The sequence below is a fragment of the Chiroxiphia lanceolata genome, chromosome 25 (genome assembly GCF_009829145.1).
Source record: "Chiroxiphia lanceolata isolate bChiLan1 chromosome 25, bChiLan1.pri, whole genome shotgun sequence".
In the NCBI taxonomy this organism is placed as follows: Eukaryota; Metazoa; Chordata; class Aves; order Passeriformes; family Pipridae; genus Chiroxiphia; species Chiroxiphia lanceolata.
The window spans coordinates 3,359,082-3,377,249 of NC_045661.1; the positions used below are offsets into that span (position 1 = coordinate 3,359,082).

At 53.3% G+C, this 18,168-nt stretch overlaps 1 protein-coding gene across 1 annotated transcript; it reads left to right on the forward strand.

The window, feature by feature from the left end:
* The first annotated feature begins 271 nt into the window (after nt 1-271).
* On the forward strand, nt 272-17,091 carry C25H6orf132 (chromosome 25 C6orf132 homolog). The gene is made up of 5 exons (XM_032710558.1): nt 272-467; nt 4,897-5,012; nt 10,498-10,573; nt 10,880-13,742; nt 14,089-17,091. The coding sequence occupies exons 1-5, from the start codon at nt 317-319 to the stop codon at nt 14,192-14,194; spliced, it is 3,312 nt and encodes a 1,103-aa protein (XP_032566449.1). The 5' UTR covers nt 272-316; the 3' UTR covers nt 14,195-17,091.
* The last annotated feature ends 1,077 nt before the right edge of the window (nt 17,092-18,168 follow it).

Here is an 18,168-nt window from a genome sequence, read left to right on the forward strand (position 1 = left end):
TTAAATGTCTGGTTTCCTACAGGATGTGTCCCCAGGAACATGGCTCTTAGCACACGGTGGGATTTTGGGGCTGTCCCATGCAGGCACAGGAGCTGGACTTCGATGATCCTCGTGCGTCCCCTTCCAACTCAGGTTATTCCACGGCTCTCAAACCCAACTGCCCGGCGTGTGACTGATCGGAAAACACTCCAGGGGCACCTGGCGAGGGCGGGTCCGTGGGTGGGACCATCCCCGCCCCTCCCGCCGCCGCTGTGGCCCCGCTCCCGTCCCGGCTCGGCGCGGGGATGCCCGGCTGGGAGCGCCCGGCTCCGCCAGGATGAAGAAGCACCACCACCACTCGGTGCAGGGCACCTTCAGCCGCCTCTTCGGGAAGCGCCACTCCAGCCCCACCGCCACGTCCCTGTTCGCCACCAACCCGCCCTGGATCTTCACTCAGGAGGTGACCTCGGACAGCGCGGGTGGCACCGGTCAGTGTCCCCAAACCCGCCCGCCCCGGGGGCTCGGGGGGCTGTGCCGTGCGCGGCCAAGGGGTGGTGCGGGCCGGGAAAGGGTGGGAAAAGGGTGGGATGGGGACAGGGAGCGGCGGCGGCTCCTCCAGCGCCCCGTCGGGAAGCTCCGCGACGCGCTCGGCGGGCCCGGGATGCGCAAACCAGGAGGGGCCGTCCCGGCGGGCTCGCTGCTCTCCGGGAGGTTAAACCCGACTAAACCAGGCTGCGAAGTCGTTGTGAATCTATTTGATTGCTTCCCCGTCGCTCTTTCCCACGCCATGTTTGATCCGCGCCTTCCCAGCTTTTAGTTATTTACTCGTAAACCTGTTTTCTCGCAGCGCTGGGGGGAGCTGAGGGTTGCATATTCCTCGGGATTTATTTGTGTTTCTTTGTGGTTTTAATTGCAATACGGTGCCCTGGAGGCTCATGGAGGAGGGAGCCAAATTAATGGTAATGGAGCCAGGTAGATAGAAGATAGCAGTTTGTGGATGGAGTTTGGTGGCTGTAAGAGCCCAACAAAGTCTTCCAAGATTAAAAAAAAAAAAAGTGGAAGCGCTGCCTGCTGAGCTGTGCAGGGTGAAGTATTGTCTGTGAAAGCAACTGCAAGGTGGTTACACCCCAAAGGCCAAGCTGCTGAAACCAAGATAAAATGAAAATGTGACAGGGAGTTTCGTGCAGCTCTGCAACGCAGAAGGAAAATTGCTGATTTCTAGCTGTCGTAAATCTGAGGAGGATTCCAGCTTCTCTCTGATGTGGTTTGGATTTAAAAAAAAAAAAAAAAAAAGAAAGAAAGAAAGTTGCTGTGTCTGCTTATTACAAGCTTGATTTCCGTGGCTGCAGTTCTACAGCACAAAAGCATTCCGTTCAGGTGTGGGTCAGATTGCAAAGGAAAAACTGGGAGTGCTGAAATCTGAGCCTAAATAGGAGCTGTTGAATCAATCCTGAGCATCCTCTTGGTGCTTCTGTCCTTAATTTAGTTTGTGGAGGGTGGTGTGACACCCCAAGGCTGGGTGACCACGTTTGGAGTGGTGTGAGGAATGGTGAGCTCACAGCTCAGTCCAAGGGGCAGGTTTTATTGCACCTGGGTATCCACAGCTCCACAATCCTACCTGGGGAAGCCCCATCCCTGGCCCTGTTTCTGGAATATTTCCTGCATAGCTTCACGCCACCACCGCTGCTGCTGCTGCCAAGAGGAGTCCACTGCTCCTGCTAATCCCCACCTTAGTTTCTCATACAAAGTAAACACAAGTTGAGCAATGTGGAATGGGTGTAGGTTTGCATGTCCCTGACTCAGAGATTCCTGAATATAGTGACTGATGCCGCCTCCTCCTCCTCCTCCTCCTCGCTGGGAGCTGTGGATACCCCGGTGCCAAACCTGGTGCCAAACCTGCTGCGCCTACTCCGGGTGATGCAACCCCCAAGGAGGAAGAGGTTCCATTGCATGCTTTGCAAATTGTTTATTGAATTTCCCCGTGGCTGAGCGGACACGCAGATGTCTCCAGGACAGGCTGAATGTCAAAAAGTGGCCAGAGCAGGGCCAGTCATTTGAGGGCAGCTGCTTCCGACAGCCTCCCAGGCTGCTTTTCCTGATCCCTCCTTCCAGGAAACGAGGCTGGCAGAGCACAGGTCTTACTGGTGACAGGCTCTCAGCAGGCAAGTCCTGTTTATCTAGCAAAGAAAACACAACTACAAGCACTTCATTTGACTTTAATTAAAAGCATTCATGTTAGAGATGCTTAGTAATCTAGGATCAAAGTCCTTGTGATCTTTAATCCAGTTTCTCACTGAGTTTACCCAGTGACTTGTTTAATGTAAAACTCACATCGTTTCAAGTCTCAGAACTGCTCTATCACTGCTCCACAAAGCTGCCTGAGTCCAAACTCTTGTAGTGCATTGGCCTTAATTCTTGCTACTTACTCACTGAATGTGGGGTCACCCATAAAATTAATCATCACAGAATCACAGGGTGGTTTGGGTTGAAGGGACCTTAAAGATCATCTTGTTCCACCCCCTTGCCATGGGCAGGGACACCTTCCACTATCCCAGGTTGCTCCAAGCTCTGTCCAACCTGGCCTTGAACACTTCCAGGTTCATTGCTGGGTTCTCTGCCCTCCTTGGGGCTCCAGCAGCTCCTCCTGTGTGCTCGGGCCCCTCCCAGGCAAGGAAGTGTTAAACCCTTGGGAGAACCACACTGACTGAAGTGCAGGCTGATTAGTAGTTTGAAAGCTGTTGTAAAGAATCCCTTGTAGTGGGAGAAGTTGGGGATAAGGGAGAGGAAGTTGTGAGGACAGTGGTAGCACAATGGACACTCCTGGGTGTATCCCAGCCTAACCTGTGGTGGAGTGGGTGGGTGAAAGGAAAAGCTTACGTGCTTGCTGGACTCAGTGGCATGTTCCAAGGTTGTGTGGAATTCATCTGCCTCCAAACCTGTAAGTTCAGCAGAGGCTGTGCTTGCTCATGCCCAGCCCCTGGTGTGGTCAGGTTCTTCATTCCAGGTGTTCATGCAAGTGCTTTCCTTTCCGTGGGATGCACACAGAAGCGTTTGCTCTCCTCTTGTTTTCCACTAGACTTGGTGGAAAGCTGTTTCCTTGGGAGCTCCCTCCTGATGTCTGCCCGTCCCAGGAGGGCAGAGCCTTGGTGACCAGCTCAACTGTGTGCCATGGCAGCCTGGGGTGGGCTGGGGACCCCACTCACTTGACAGAAACTCTTTCTGTGCCTCACACTTCAGCAGGGGGAGCAGCTTTGAGGACTCTGCCCCCAGACTTTTTAGGGGGGCAAAAAAAAGAAAGCTGTTTACTTGTTGGTGTCTGCCTTTTGGGGTGGAGGGGAGGTTGGTTGTTTCTTCCTTCTCCTACACCTCCCTTCTTCCTTCTTCACTATCAGACTCTGCTGGGAGGGAACCCTCCTGCAGAGTTTTCTCTCCAATCACAGCCATTTTGTTCCTTTCCCCCTCCTTCCTCAAACCCTCATATTTTCTTTAATGTCTGTCTCCTTGGCTACGAGTTATTTGTGTATCTCCTTCCAGCCAAGGTGGGGTTTACATGCTTCAATATTTCTGCCTGTTAATTCATGCTGTTAATCAGACACAAAGAACGTAATTAAATTAATTTTATGAGCTTTATTCACTGTCAGAAATAAACCAGGCCCAGAAAGGTGTGGTTCAAGGTGAAAGCACAGAGCTGGGAACCAGGAGCACCCGATGGCTTCTCCTGCTTGTAGCACTGGGGATCTGGGGCTGTCAGCTGCAGTGTCTCCATCCAGAGTATTATTTTGGGGGAAGTCATTTGGAGCATTTCCCTGTAAGGCAGGATGAGATGTAGAAGTCTGATGAGCACAATCTGGCCCCCAGTGCCAGTTGCATCAGGGTTAGGAACAAATGGCTCCAGCAGCATCCCTAGGGATGCAGCTGCAACCTCCTTGGGAAGCCCCTGTGTGTCCTGTTCCCATCACTGTGTCCCAGTGGTGCAGGAAGGGGTTTCCCTCTGCTCATCCTGGTCTTGTTTGGCACGAGCCAGGGCAGCCAGTGCCCAGGGACACCTCTACTGTCCCTCTCCCCTGTCTAAGTGGCAGGGGTGAGTGAAGCTCCTGGAATTAATTCTGTGCCTCAGTGCAAGCACTCTGCCCACAGGGCAGAGTGAGGAAGGGCAGGAGCTCTCCCTCCTTCTGTTCAGCTCTCCTGCCTCCTTCTACTCTGCCTCCCTCCTCAATTCCAGCTGCTGATGGGTCAGCTAGGGTTGGATCCTGCTTCTGAGCTGGTTTGTGTCACCTCTGTGCACACCTGCCCTGCTCTCCTGGGGGTTGGATCCTCCCAGCACTGCAAAGGGATGATCCAGTTGCTCCTGAAGCATTTTCCTTCCCTGAGTGTAATCTGGGAGGGGAGTGAGTTGAGTATACTTGTGCTAACTTTTGACCCCCCCCGGGGTAGATTTAAGTTATCTGCTACTTGGAATCAGCCCTTCAGAATCGATTTTGGCACCTGGGCTCACTCAGTTCCTGGGCTCACTCAGTTCCTGGGCTCACTCAGTTCCTGGGCTCACTCAGTTCCTGGGCTCACTCAGTTCCTGGGCTCACTCAGTTCCTGGGCTCACTCAATTCCTGGGCTCACTCAATTCCTGGGCTCACTCAATTCCATCATCCGGAGCTCTGGGAGGGCTCTCTGTGCCGTGCAGGTGTGTGACAGGATTGTCAAGGCCTGTCCTGCACACCTGGGACTTTTCTCCCTCTATCTTCAACCCACTCCCCCAAAAAAACCCCAGGTTCTGCTCAGAATCTTGTGGGTTCTGCACGTTCCTGGGAGCTGATGCAGCAAATTCTCCGGAGCGCTTTTTAAAATCCGGTGCTGTCCAGCGTTGTTTTCCCTGTTTCCCAATCACAGTGCTGGCTGCTAACAGTCCTCTCTTCCCCTCAGGTGATGTGATCGAGGTGTATTACGGTGACAATCGCTTTGGGACAGTGACAGACTCTGGCACAGCAACACTTAAACCTCGTCCCAGGGTCCGGCCGCTGCTGACTTTCCTACCCCTGGTGAGTACCCAGCTCACTGCTGGGATTCATTGCAACACCGTGGTGGAACTGGTGCCCAGAACCAGCTGGGCTGGCTGCTGCTCTCATCCTCTACCCCAGGGGAGAGAATAAATGAAAAGCAAAACCACTCTGTAATAACACTGGAGAGGAGGGATTAAGAGGTGATGTGAGTTCAAGGCTCGTGTTGGACACAGGCAAGGTACTCGGGGGAGAGGCGTGAGCATCGTCAGACTTGCATTTTCAATTAAAAAAAAAAATTGCTGAGCATGTAGATGATAGATCAGGCTTGCACTGCAGTTTATCCAACCACTGCTGGCAGTATCTCTCCTGGAATCAGGCATCTTGCTGGAGACAGCAAGAGCAGAGCTGTGTCCTGTTGCAGCAGAGGAACAAGGAGATGATGCTGCAGGTGTGCAGGGGGTGATTTTTTCCCATCTCTGTAAGAACAAACACATTCCCTGAAGAGCTCCCAGTGCTCCAGCAGCAGCTGGATGCAGGGATTGGAGCAACAAGGGGCCAACACAGCCAGACCAAAGGGCCTGGGGGTGGCTTTAACTCCAGGAACCACACTTGCTTGTGGCTGGCTTTGAGGTTCCACTGCTGTGTGTGCTGAGCAAGCTCTCCTCCCCCATGCACCACACCTTTCCAGGGGTCTTATTCCCTAAAGAGCACAGTGAGGAGCAGGATTCATAGAATCATGGAATGGTTTGGGCTGGAAGGAACCTAAAACCACTAGACCAGGTTGCTCAGAGAGATTCTGGAGGTGGCAGGAGCTGAATCTGAATTGATACTCTCAGTCAGTGGAGACAGGAGAACACTTCAAAGCCTTTGGTCTTAATGGGGAAATTCTCTCTGAGAGCAAGGGATGGTTTTCCCTGTGCATCCCTGTCCTTCAGAGCAGCCATCACCTTCAGCAGAAAATGGGCTGGTCTGGTGATACAATCAGGTGTTCGTGGGGTTGTGCTGGTGTTATCTCTGAAGGATGAAGCAGAAGGGGAGTTTATTTGAAAGCATAAATGGGAAGTTATGGGGTTACAAAGGGGTTGTTCCCTCTGTGATGCCTTGCAAAAGATTCCCAGCAGGTGAAAAACCTCATCTGGGATCCAGGACAAGTAACCATAGGACTGTGCCTGAAAAACTCCTCTCCAGCAGCGCAGGTTTGGAGGTGTGACTATATCAGCAGGATTTTAAGGTGCAGCTGGCCTTTTGCATTTTTTTAGAGCTTTCAAATGCTTTGCTAGTGGAAGTGTGTGTGGTAGAGGAATTAACAGCTGGAATGCCTCTGGGATAAATCCTGAGGGCTGTCACCCAAGCCTTGGTGCCCACAGGGGCACAGCCAACCCTGGGGCTCTTTTGCCCTTGTGAGGGTCCCTCACAAACCTGAGCTTCTCTTCTGACAGTGACAGGTTTAACTGAAGAAATTAGCAGGAATAAGCCATATTTTTAAGGACCAGCCTGTGCTGGGTGGTGTTTGCACTATTTTAACGAGGTTTGATTATGATTTGATCTGGCACAGACCACGTCCATACCTGCACTGGGCTGTTCTGCAGCTCCTGCCTTAACCCTTTCCTCCCACCCCCCCTCTGAGGAGCAGCTCAGTGAGTCAGGAGGATGAACACACCCTGCCCTGCAGCTCCCTGTGCCTCTGCACCTGGCAGCTCTTCCCACGTGGAGCACTTTCCTTCCCTGTGGATCACCCTTGGCTGTCCCACTCCAAGGACTGCAGGAGGAGGGGGTCCCACCACGTCCCCCTGACCTGCTGCCTTCCCCAGCCCCATGTGCAGGCAGGGCTTTGGCATCCTGGGGGAATAAATTCCTCCAGCTAACCACCAAACTTCCCTGGCTCAGAAAAAAGGAGTTCATTTCTGGAGGAATCTGGAGGAATCCTCACCCTCCCTGAGAGCCCAGGGTGCTCAGCAGTTGTTATTTTGGGGTGGTCTTTTTAACAGGCAACCTCAAACTTTGTTCATTTAATGGGTGGGAAGAGTCCTGGGAGAGCAGGGACTATGAGAACAGGCAGGCTCCCTTCACTGGGTGGGGAAAAAATTCTCTTTTAAATTTAGAAAGATGGCATAAACTCATGGAACAAAGAAACTGTATCAACAAGGAAGAATTTATTCAGCGTGTTGGGTCTTCCTCTCACCAAGTTTCTGGGGAGAAGGACCCCTTGGGTTTAAATCTCATGCATTTTATAGTTTTACAAAACCCCACCCTTTTTCAGATAAGTTTAATATATTCAGTTTTGCCTAAAAAGGTTTCTTTTTCTCCAAAAAGGGGCTTTCCCTTCCTTCCAATTGGCTGTGAGGCATCCTCTGTGAAAAATGATGGATTTCCTTTGTTCTTAGCCCAGAGAGAAAAAGAAACCCCTATGCTCAGAATTTGCCAAGTGGCCCAGAAAGATTTTAAGTTTTAGGAACTTTATATATAAAGACCCTTGTACCCAGTCCAGTTTGGAACTTGGATACCTTAAAACTTCACATATAAAAAAACCTTATTTTATTTCTCATAACTGGGGACATCTTGCTGTGTTCCAAGGATGAAAAGTGATCCCTGGTGGTTCCAGTGAAAGCTTCCCCTGCACAAATCTGAGCTGGGTACCACGAACTGGAAATGCAGGTTCCTGGCCCAGCACCCTGAGCCTGCTCTGAATCAGCTGGAGGTTTGCAGGGCTGGTCACACCCCGAGCAAAGGCAGGGAACAATCTTCCCAGCCATCTCTGGAGGCTCTGGCAGGGTACTGGGGATGTTTTCCATTTCAGGAGCCAGCTCATGACGTGGGGATGGGTGGTTTTTTTTTTTTCAGAGAGATGCTGAGCGTTAGCAACTGCTAACAGAAGTTTTTGGTGTGAAACAGGCTTGCCCAGTTTGAAATGGCATGTCCAAAATTACCACTTCATTTATGAAGTGCAGACTGTTTCCTCCAGCTTTGCATAGCTCTCTTCCGACTGTCAGTCCCTTTCCACTCCTCTCCAAACATGTGATGCATATTCTGCTTTGAATTCAGTGCTCAGACATCTTTGTTGCCCTGTAAATGAGTAGGTATCCTCGGTGTGCTCTGGCAGCAATGGATTTCCATAGCAAATGGGAGCTGCTGGGTTTTTTTTCTTTGTAGTTTTTGATATCTCATTACTCTGGACAGTGTCATTACTGGCTCTTGAAATACCTCTGTTGGCCTTGGCCTTCCCTTTGGCTTTCAGTTGAAGTCAAGGATCTTTCTTCTACCTTGTCCTGTATCTTTAGGACCAGTAAAGAGGTCTCAGATTTTATATATATATAAAAAGATATATATAAAATATATAGGTCTCTATAAAAGGATATATATATATATATATAAAGATATATATAGAGAGAGATATATCTATATCTATATCTATATATATAGATATAAAGATAGATATATATATAAAGATAGATATATAGCTAGATATTAAAGATACAAGGCCCACCTAGCCTGGTGTTTTGCCATTTTTGCCACAGCAGACCTTGGCTTCTCCATCAGCAAAATGTTCTCTGATCCATCCTGCAATCCCAGGAATGTGAAATTCCCACTCACTCACTCCTGGTTCACCAGTAACTGGCTCATTCCCGTGTGGTTGTAGGGGATCCTTGGTCATCTGCAGGGTGATGGACGTGGCAAGTGAAATATGTGTATTTTCTTATTGTTTTGTCCAAAGCTGGAGTATTCCAGGGCTCTTCTGCAGGAGCCCAGGCTGCTGCTGTTAAATCAGCTCTGCCCATCAGGCATCTCCTGAGCTCTCCACAGCAGGGCTGTGTGAAACCTTAACGTGCTGTCTGAGCCTGGAAGGGGCTGGATGAATAAACCCAACTTGACCTTTGCTCAAGGAGACTTTGGAATCCCGTAGCAGCCTGATGTAAAAATGGTGATAGTGGCAGTGAAAGGCAAAGGGCAGGGGCTCAATCATTATCCAGGCTTTTGTGTGCAGGAAACCACTCCGGGAGAGGGGCAGGCTGATGGCAGGATAATGTTTCCTTTGTAAAGGGCTGTTAATCATGCAAACAGCTGCCTGAGGGGAGCAGGAGTGCAACAGGGTGGACCTGGAGCCTGGGAATGGGACAGGATGTCCCCGAGTACTGCCTGTGGTGTCTGCGAGTTTCTGCTGCTCACAGAGTGTCACTGCATGGAATCATAGACTATCCTGAGCTGGAAGGGACCCACAGGGATCATTGAGTCCAGCTCCTGACCCTGCACAGGACACCCCAGAATCCCACCCTGTCTCTGGGAAGGTTGTCCAAACACTCCTGGAGCTCTGGCAGCCTTGGGGCTGTGCCCACTGCCCTGGGGAGCCTGTTCAGTGCCCAACCACCCTCCAGGGGAAGAACCTTTCCCTGATATCCAACCTAACCCTGCTCTGACACAGCTCCAGCTGTTCCCTTGGGTCCTGCCACTGCTCACAGAGAGCAGAGATTGGAGCTGCCCCTTGTGAGGAGCTGCAGCCTCCAATGAGTCTCCCTTCAGTCTCTTCTCCAGCTGAACAGACCAAGTGACCTCAGCTGCTCCTCATGTGGCCCCTCCAGACCCCACACCATTTTCGTGTCCCTGCTTTGGACACTCTAATAGTTTTATATCTTTGTAGCACTCAAAATTGTCCCCAGGACTTGGTCTCTCCCAGTGCTGGTGTGTGACAGTCCAGCCACTGCCTCACTTGTGCCTGTGCCTGACCCAGCACCAGTCTGGGTTTGCACATGGGAGCATTAATGGACATTCCTGAGCCACTGCAGGTCCCTCAGAGCAGTCCCAGCAGTGAGTCACTGGGGGAAGGAGAGGCTTTCTGCTCCTGGCAGGTGTGTGAGGTGGAGCCCTGATCAGCTCTCGGGGTGAGTCAGCCTGCCTGGATCTCTCATGCTGGGTGGCTGTAATTACCCAAAGTGCCCTCACTGGAGGCATCCCCACGGATGTGTGGGCTGCTGAATTGCACGGTCCTGTGACAGCTAAAGGCACTGCTGAGTTTTCAGCATGAATGTGAAGGGAGTAATTGAGAGTGGAACACAAACCACACAAGTAGCAGTTTTCCCTGGAGTGTTCAGATCTGCTGGTGCCAGTCTCCCAAAAAGCTGGAGGTCTGTCTGTGACTGCAGCATGGGGTGTGTGTGGCTGTGGTGTGAGCTGGCAGTGCTTGCTGGAGAGCAAGACCCACAGAACCCATGGGAGCTGTTCAATGTGCTTGGTACACGGATGGTGAGAAGCCAGTGCTGCTGCTGGTGGGCTGGGGAGCTCTGAGGTGGGATGTAAATAGCCATGCTCCTGTCCAGCCCCTCTGCACCTGACCACAGGGAACTGTGGCCATGGCTCGTGCAGCCTTCATCACTTGACTCACCTGTCAACAGCAGCTTCCACAGAGACCTCCGTGTCTTGGGAAGATCCATCAGGCCCCTGTTTGTGTGGACAAATAACCAGCTGCTTGTCAGCCCTTCTCTCTGATACCCTGGGTGTAAAACTAACAGCTCTGGTTTTTTAACTCTTACAGAATGCCCAAGAATCCCATGGGGTGGCTGTGCCAACGCCCTCAGTGCCAGAAGACTTTGAGGAAAAAGCAGCTCTTGGTAAGGGATCTTCTCTGCAGAGTCCTGGCCAGCACAAAGTGCTCAGCAGGGCTGTGTCCTCAGGGCAGGAAGTGTGTGTGGCTGGAGCTCTGGAGCAGACAGTCTGCTCCTGAGAGTTCCGTGCCAAAATAGAGCCTACTATCAATTATTTTTTGAAGCCATTGGAAATCAGTTAATTTCCAAAGGGTGAGGCATAGTGACCTTAAACAAGCTGAGCAAGAGGCTGGCTCTCTGGGGGGACCACTGACCACAGCAGTGCTGGTGGAGAAGGTGCTCACACTGCTGCGCTCTCGCTCTTTTTTCCAGGCTCTGGCTCCCGGATCAATGGCAACTACCGGATGTACAGCTCCGTGGGGGACCTGCGCCCACAGGCTCTGGAGGGGAATGACCTGGATGATGACATCCCCCCACCACCATCAGTACCCCCACCGCCCCCTCCAACAGCACCGGCGCCTGTGCCACCCCCTCCGGCCTCGCCGGTCCCTCCACCCCCCGAAGTGCTGCCGCCACCGCCGCCTCCGCCACCCGAGCTGGTGCCACCCCCTCCTGCCGTGGCAGCTCCGCCACCTCCAGCCTCTGCCCTGTCCTCCCCCAGCACACCAGCTCCTCCAGACTTCATCCCCCCAGCCCCACCGGGTGCCTCGCTGCTCATCCAGGACCCGGCGCCCTTCGCCTCCGGCATCTCCAAGTGGAAATCCGAGACGGTGCTGAACACGAGGCAGGCGGACGCCGAGGGGCCTCTCCGCCCTGCCGAGCCCGGGGTGCCCGCTGCCCCCAGCCCCAAGGAGAGCCTGCAGCCCAAGCACTGCCCCGAGCCCCACCTCACGTTCCCCAGGTCCTTCAAGGTGCCCCCGCCGGCCCCGGCCCGCTCCTCCTCCATCCCCGTACAGGAGAACCAGCCGGTCCGGCAGGAGCCCTTCCCGAGGCAGCCGCACACCCGGCCCCCCCTCCCGCCCTGCTTCACCATCAGACCCGCGGCCAAGGCTCGTGGGGGGGGAGAAGCCGAGCAAAGGAAACCTGCCACGAAGCCAGCTGTGCTGACACCCCCGCCCCTGAGCCCCAAGCCGGGCCCAGGGCTCAACCAAGGGGCGAGTCCCGCCGGCCACCGGTCCCCTCTGCCCGAGGTGGAGAAGATTCCCCCGCTGAAAACAGCCGGGAGAGACTCCCCTCCAAAACCTGAGCCTCTCACTGCCAACGACCTGGATCTGCCCCCTCCGGACTACCCGACCTGCGAGGATGACTGGAAGGACGCCAACAACCTGAACCAGCTGCGGCACGAGCTGTCGGCCCTGCTGCGCTCCCCGCGCAGGGAGGAGAGGCCCGTGGAGAAGCCGCCTGCTTCCCAGCCCATGGACAGCAGGACCAGCCGTGCTGGCAGCCGGGAGCCCGCCATCAGTGAGCCCCAACCTGCTGGGAAGGACACGGGGTTACCTAAGGGAGGGGACAGTGAGAAGAAAGAGGTGCCCAGCAGCCCCCCCAGCACCAACGGGGGCTCTCCCAGCACGACGGTCACCGCTCCGGAGAGCAGCCCTGCCACGCACACCCGCAGCGTGATGACGATCAGGAACGAGCTGGAGGCTGTGCTGTCCCTGAAGAAAGAGGGGAAACCTGCCCCAGGGCCCGGGGGCCAGAAGCAGGGCACTGAGAATGGCATCAGCACCCCACATGAGAGGAAGAGCCCCCCTGACCTGAAGAAGGGTCCCCATGAAGCAGGTGACTCGCTGCTGCCAAAACTGGTCCCGAGCCCACTTCCAGCACCAGTGGCTGCTGTGGAGAAGGATGAGACAGATCACGAGGACCATCCCACTCTTACCACTGGCAAGGCCACAGAGGACTTGACCCCTGCTCCTGGGTCCCTCAACAGCAGCCTGAGCCCCCCAGACCCACCTCAGGGACCAGCAAAGGAGCCCTCTGCTCCCACCTCCCCCTCACCCTCTGTCTCCCCCGCAGAGAGCCCGGCAGCACAGCCCAGCACGACCGTGTTCCAGTACAAAGTGCACCGGGCTGGGGCCAGCTCAGCCGAGCCTCCCTGTGCCCCAGGCTCAGCTGAGCCACCTCGCCCCGGGAGCTCGGCCAGGAGCCCCCCAGGCACCTCTGGAGCGGGGCAGGAGGAGGTGCTGATCCACCCAGTGACGGGGGAGCGGGTGGAGCGGGGTTCCCCCATGGCCCTGCTCCTGGCAGCCCGGCAGCGCGCCCAGCGGGGCCGCCAGGGCGGGGACGTGGGGTCTGCACTGCGGGCGAAGCCCCCCCTGAAACTCAGCAGTGCCTCGTCGGACACCACCTCCACCAGCTTCTTCCGCCACGAGTCTAAGCCCTACTCCTTCACCGTGGTGCCCCGGCCGTCTGCAGCAGGTTCAGCGGGGTCTGGATGGAGCAAACCTCCCTCCTTCTCCAGCTCCTCGGACCAGGGCCGGGACGTGCGGGCGGTGGGCGAGGCGCAGCCCCCCGGCCTGCCCGGGCACCGACGAGCTGCTGCCTCCAGCCTGCTCCGGGGCCTCCTGGACTCCGGGCAGCCAAACCAGCCCATCCCATCCCGCCACGCCGTGCCCAGGGAGGAGGAGAACGGGGAGACGGCGCTGGACTACGGGATTATCCCCCCACCCCCCGAATTCAGCAACGAGGCGGACGAGGGTCCCCTCCCGAGCCGGGAGGAGAACCGCAAGTGCCCCAGCTTCCCCGACTGCAGCCGGGGCGCGGAGGAGCCGCGGTACTTCAGGTGGCCTGGCTACGGGGGCCGCTACGGGGGCAACCACGAGGCGCCAGCCCCGCTGCCCTCGGAGAAGAGCCGGAGGAACGGTGATTTGACGCCCCAGTTCCCGGATTACAGCAGCTCCAGCGGCTACTCCGGCCGCGATCCGAACCCCCGCCCGCTGATCAAGAAGCGCCTGTACGTGTCCGAGCCCGACAGCTCCTACCCCCGGGTGGCTGCAACCCCCCGGGCCACGGGCACCCTCTCCTCCTACGGCCCCGGGGGGTTCAGCGCCGTGGGTGGGGAGGGGTCCCGCCGCCTGGGCCCTGCCCTCAGGAACGGCCCCTCGGGGGTGCAGGGCAGGCGCCCATCCGTGGATGCTGCTGGGAAAGCCGCGGTGTACGGGAGCGCCGGGGCCGACGCCAAGTACAAGGGGCAGAACGGGGATTTCTCGCCCGCCAGCGTGCTGGCAGCCAGCAGGTATGTGTGTCCCACTCAGCTGACCCTTCCCTGTCCTCGGTGTCCCTTGGATTTGGCTCCAGAGGAGTCACTGCCCCTTGGCTCATGCGCTCGCTGCCAGCTGGGATCTCCTCCCGCCACTTCACAGCTGTCCATGGCTCCTCTCTAGTCCCGGCTGTGACCTTGCTCCCAGATGCTCCCAGTGGGTGCCCATGTCCCCCTCCTCCTCACATCACTGGCTGGAGACACCAAGCCACAAAAGTCACCCTGCTCCCCTAGAACAAGAATAAAAGACATAATCGCAACCCTGACTAAACCCAAAGGGTTTCCTTGGCTTTCAGTGACTTTCCCTCTGTTTTCCCTGCAGACCTGCCCACGGCAGCCCCCAGTACGGCGGACCCACCAACACCTTCACGGTCAGGCCCGGGACACGCCAGCCCATCTCCTACGCCTACCAGAGCAGCCACCGGTAGGCTCGTCCCCAGGGCTGCTCGGCCACCTGCACCCGGCTGGGAAGGGAGGAGAAGGTGCCTGGCATGGTCCTTTCCTTCTCCGTGGGCCCCAGGGACGGTCCCAACCCAGCCAGCAAACGTGCTGCTTGAAACTGCTGCTGGAGAAGGTGGGGGATGACCCTGGGGCTCGGACTTTTGTCTCAAAAGACTGTCATGGAGAGTAAGTTACTGCAGACAGGCCACTGCCTTATTACCTGAGCAAATGTGGTTTGCCTTTTTCCCCATTTTCCCCTTGGATTATTTTCAGAATTGCAGCCTGATAGGTTGTCTAAGAAAGCCAAAGAGCGTCCTTAGTTCTCTTTGAAGAGCATCACCACTGGAAACGTTGGTTTGGGATTGGTTTTTTTTGAGTTGGTTTAACTCCAACATGCTTGGCAGTAGGGAGAAACCAACTGGGAGATGTGCATTATGGAAGCAAGCCAGTGTATAGCTCAGGGTAGGGGGATTAAAATAAAGTGTGTGAGGCCAATGGGATAGAAAGAGAGTTTAGGATGTCCAGATCCTGACCTCTTCCATCCCCACCTCCTTCAACAGCCTGGAGCAAATCAATTATGCTGATGCCTTAAAACAGCTCCTGGCTGTCAGGGCCTGTCCTCCTCTTCCAGGGAGCAGCTTTGGGAGCAGGGGCCTTGCTTTGCTGTGCCTTTTGGTCACTGGAAATGTCTCTGTTGGCAATTATTCCTCGTGGAAGGAGGCTGTGAGGCCTGGATGGACGGCTCTAAAGCCCTTTGGAGACTTAGGACGTGGAGCAATCCTTCTTTTCTTTTCAGCTGGTGGGTGCCAGTGACTTGCCAAGGTGCTGTGCTGGTGGTGCTTCCCCTGAGGGGTCTCTTGCCACTTCGTACCCATGTAACCCCCACCCCTAAAAGCTCAGCCACAGCGTCCTTGTAAATGCTCTGCTGAGACTTGGCTTTAGTTTGCCTGATTTGGGGACTAAGCAGCCAAATTTCAGTGTGATGTAGGGTAGTTACAGTCCTTGTGGGGGGTGGCTGCAGTGACATCCCTGAGGGAGCTGGCTCCCACTGCTTCCATAGGTGCTGGATGTGCCTGTGCCTGCTTCCTGCTGCTGCCTCTGAAGGAGCTGGTTGTGGCTGTGCAGAGGGTGGGAGATACAAGAAGCCTTAAAGATAAAAGGTATTTTATACTCCAGAGTGAGCAGTCTCACAATAGCTGACCAAAGCTTTGAATAACCAGCTTCCTGAAACTAGAAATAAAAGCTCTTCCTCGTAGGTAAACTTGCTGAAAATCTCTGTAAGATAACTGTAAAAACTTGTAGAGAATGTTGTCTGATCACTGACAAACTAAAAGCACTTTGAGACATTAGTCTATTTTTATGGAAAGCACTTTCTATTTTCAATGCTATAAATTAGTTCCACTCCAGCTTATCCTGCCTGGCACACACCTCTACATGTGCCTGTAAGCAGATTTTGCTCTACAATTCAACTGGAATTCAGTGATAAATATTCCTTCATGGTGGAATTTTCAAAAGTTATCTTGATATTCGTGTCATGTCATTGGCATTCTATGTTATTTCCAGTTTTACCCAGTGATTTAACAGCCCTTTCAGATACTGCAGCAGCTTCAAAGTATTCTGAACTTTACTTTGCTGTGAATAAAATGAAAATGCAAATACCATAATCAGTCTAATAGCTAATTTAAAGGGCATTTTATGCCAGTAAGTCGCAGTGACTTGGAAGATTTCCAGTGCTCACCGCAGCCAACATTGAAATAATTGGCTTTAAATATCTGGGTGTTGGTTTAAAAAGAAAAATGTTTATGGAGAAGAGTGATTTTGGAGTAACTCTGTGGATATTGAAGTGTGCCAGGTGTCATGTGGAATAACCCCAACCCCAAAACATGGAAGTTTCTCCATGCAAGGAGTATCTTGAGGATTCTTAATGATCTGTGGAAGTAAAACTGTGGCCCTGCTTGAGTGGCTTCAGGGTCATGTTTTAGTACTGGATGAAGCTTCACCAGTTAAACTTGAAAGAAAACAAAGAAGCTTCTCTGATAATATTGCAACCTAATTTTTTTCTTCCTGATAATTTATTATTTTGAAAAAAAGTATAACTGCAAGTTAGTTCTCAAAAGCAGTTTTAAATTTAAAGGCTTGTTGGGAGATTTTGGGCCTCCAAGATTGATTTTTGCCCACTATAGGTCTGGAGAAGTGTGGGGGGTGTGCACTTTTCCACCTCATGAATTCTAAATTTGAGCATATCCTCAAGTTTTTAGAGCAAAATGTGACACTCCAATGTCACACTTACTATTTCAACCCAGACACACAATTCAGATGGAGTTGTTAGATGATGTCACAGAGCAGGGAGTGTCTCATTCCTAGCAGACATATTTGTATAAATTAACTATTAGAAGCATGATAATGTAAACCAGCCTTATAAATCAGCCATTATTCATTCCAGAACACCCATTCTGGGAATGCACAGTGGACTGAGCTGCCACTAACTCAGGCTGGACTCTGCTCCCAGTTGTAAAACTGGTTAGCACACGTTTTAAGCAGTGGAACTCTCCTATTCTTCAGACACTTTGGGCTATCCCTGCTTCTTTTGAATGCATTTTCAATGCATTCAGCATTCCAGTGTTTCAGTAACAACCAGGACATTTCTGTCGGGCCGTTGGGAACTGTGTGACAAAGGAGCCACTGTCAGAGCTGTTGGCAGCCACAGCACTTGGGGACAAAGGGAAGTCTCTGATGAAGAGCAAGGGCTGCAGGGACGGGGAAGAGCTCCCCCTTCCTGGGGCAGGTGACTCTGTCAGGTACGTGGATAAACTGTACTTGGATTCCTGTCCCTGCTCCTCCCCAGCTGGTTCCCTGTGTAAATTCAGCAACAGGAGATGAAGAAGCAAAAAAAACCCTAAGGGGTAGTAATGGAGCAAAGTGCCTCACAGGCCAGGCAGTGCTGAGAGCAACCCTGAAGCCTGGCAGTGGAATTACTCTCACTTCAACCCTCCCTGATGCAGTTTGGTCATTCGAGTCATGATACAACTGAAATTATCCCCTGCAGCTGCCTCTTCCCCAAAAGCACCAGCTAATGGAGTATAACAGAGCTTTAGCTGTAAAGTGTTGAACAAAGTCTCTTATTTATGAGTGCCATTGAACACCAACCTTCTTGCATTAAATATTTCTGGACGTGTTGTTTTATCACACGTGTGGTCTGACTTTTTTTCAGCGTAGTTTTAAGTGGGGTGTGTGCTGTAAGATTGAGATCTTTGCACGTCAGATTAAAAGGACAGGAAAACAGAGCTCAGCAACAATTTGAATTCCAGCTTAGCCAGGGCTTGGTCCAATTTCTCCTGAGCAGCTGATATAAACCCTGTGGCCATTCTGGTGTTTTTAGAAGCCCAGCCAAGGCATGAATGGGCAGCTGAGCCCCAGGAGCCCTGTCACTCACATCCAGCTGGCTGGGCAGGCTGGCAGAGAGAGGAGCTTGTGCAGCTTCTATAAATAGTTCTTGGGTTTGAGCTTTTCATTAGGAACGAAACTCACATACTTGTAACAAGTCCCAACTGGAATGTTGTGCTTCAAATTGAAAGCACGGTGAGCAACGCAAGCAGCAACACAAAGGCTCGTCTTCAGAGTGTGGCTTGTTCTCTCCACTCCTCAAAATTAAACTTATTTGCATGCTCCTCTCTTTCATCCAGCCCTGGCTGCAGAACCAGGCTCCCCCTGAAGTGTGCCAGGTGTACACTGAAGCCTTTACTTGAGCCACAACCTATTTACACGAGCATCCCCAAACCTGACAGAGTGCAGGGACAGCTGAGCAAACCCCAAACCCCAGAGAATTCCCTCTAATTCCTTTGCAGAAAGCTGCAAAGTCTACAGGGATTGATGTGGGATTGCTGGTGTTTGTGCCCTGCTGCCTGTGTGTCTATGTGACTGTTTACTCCAGCCTTGCTCACAGCAGTACAATCGACTCCAA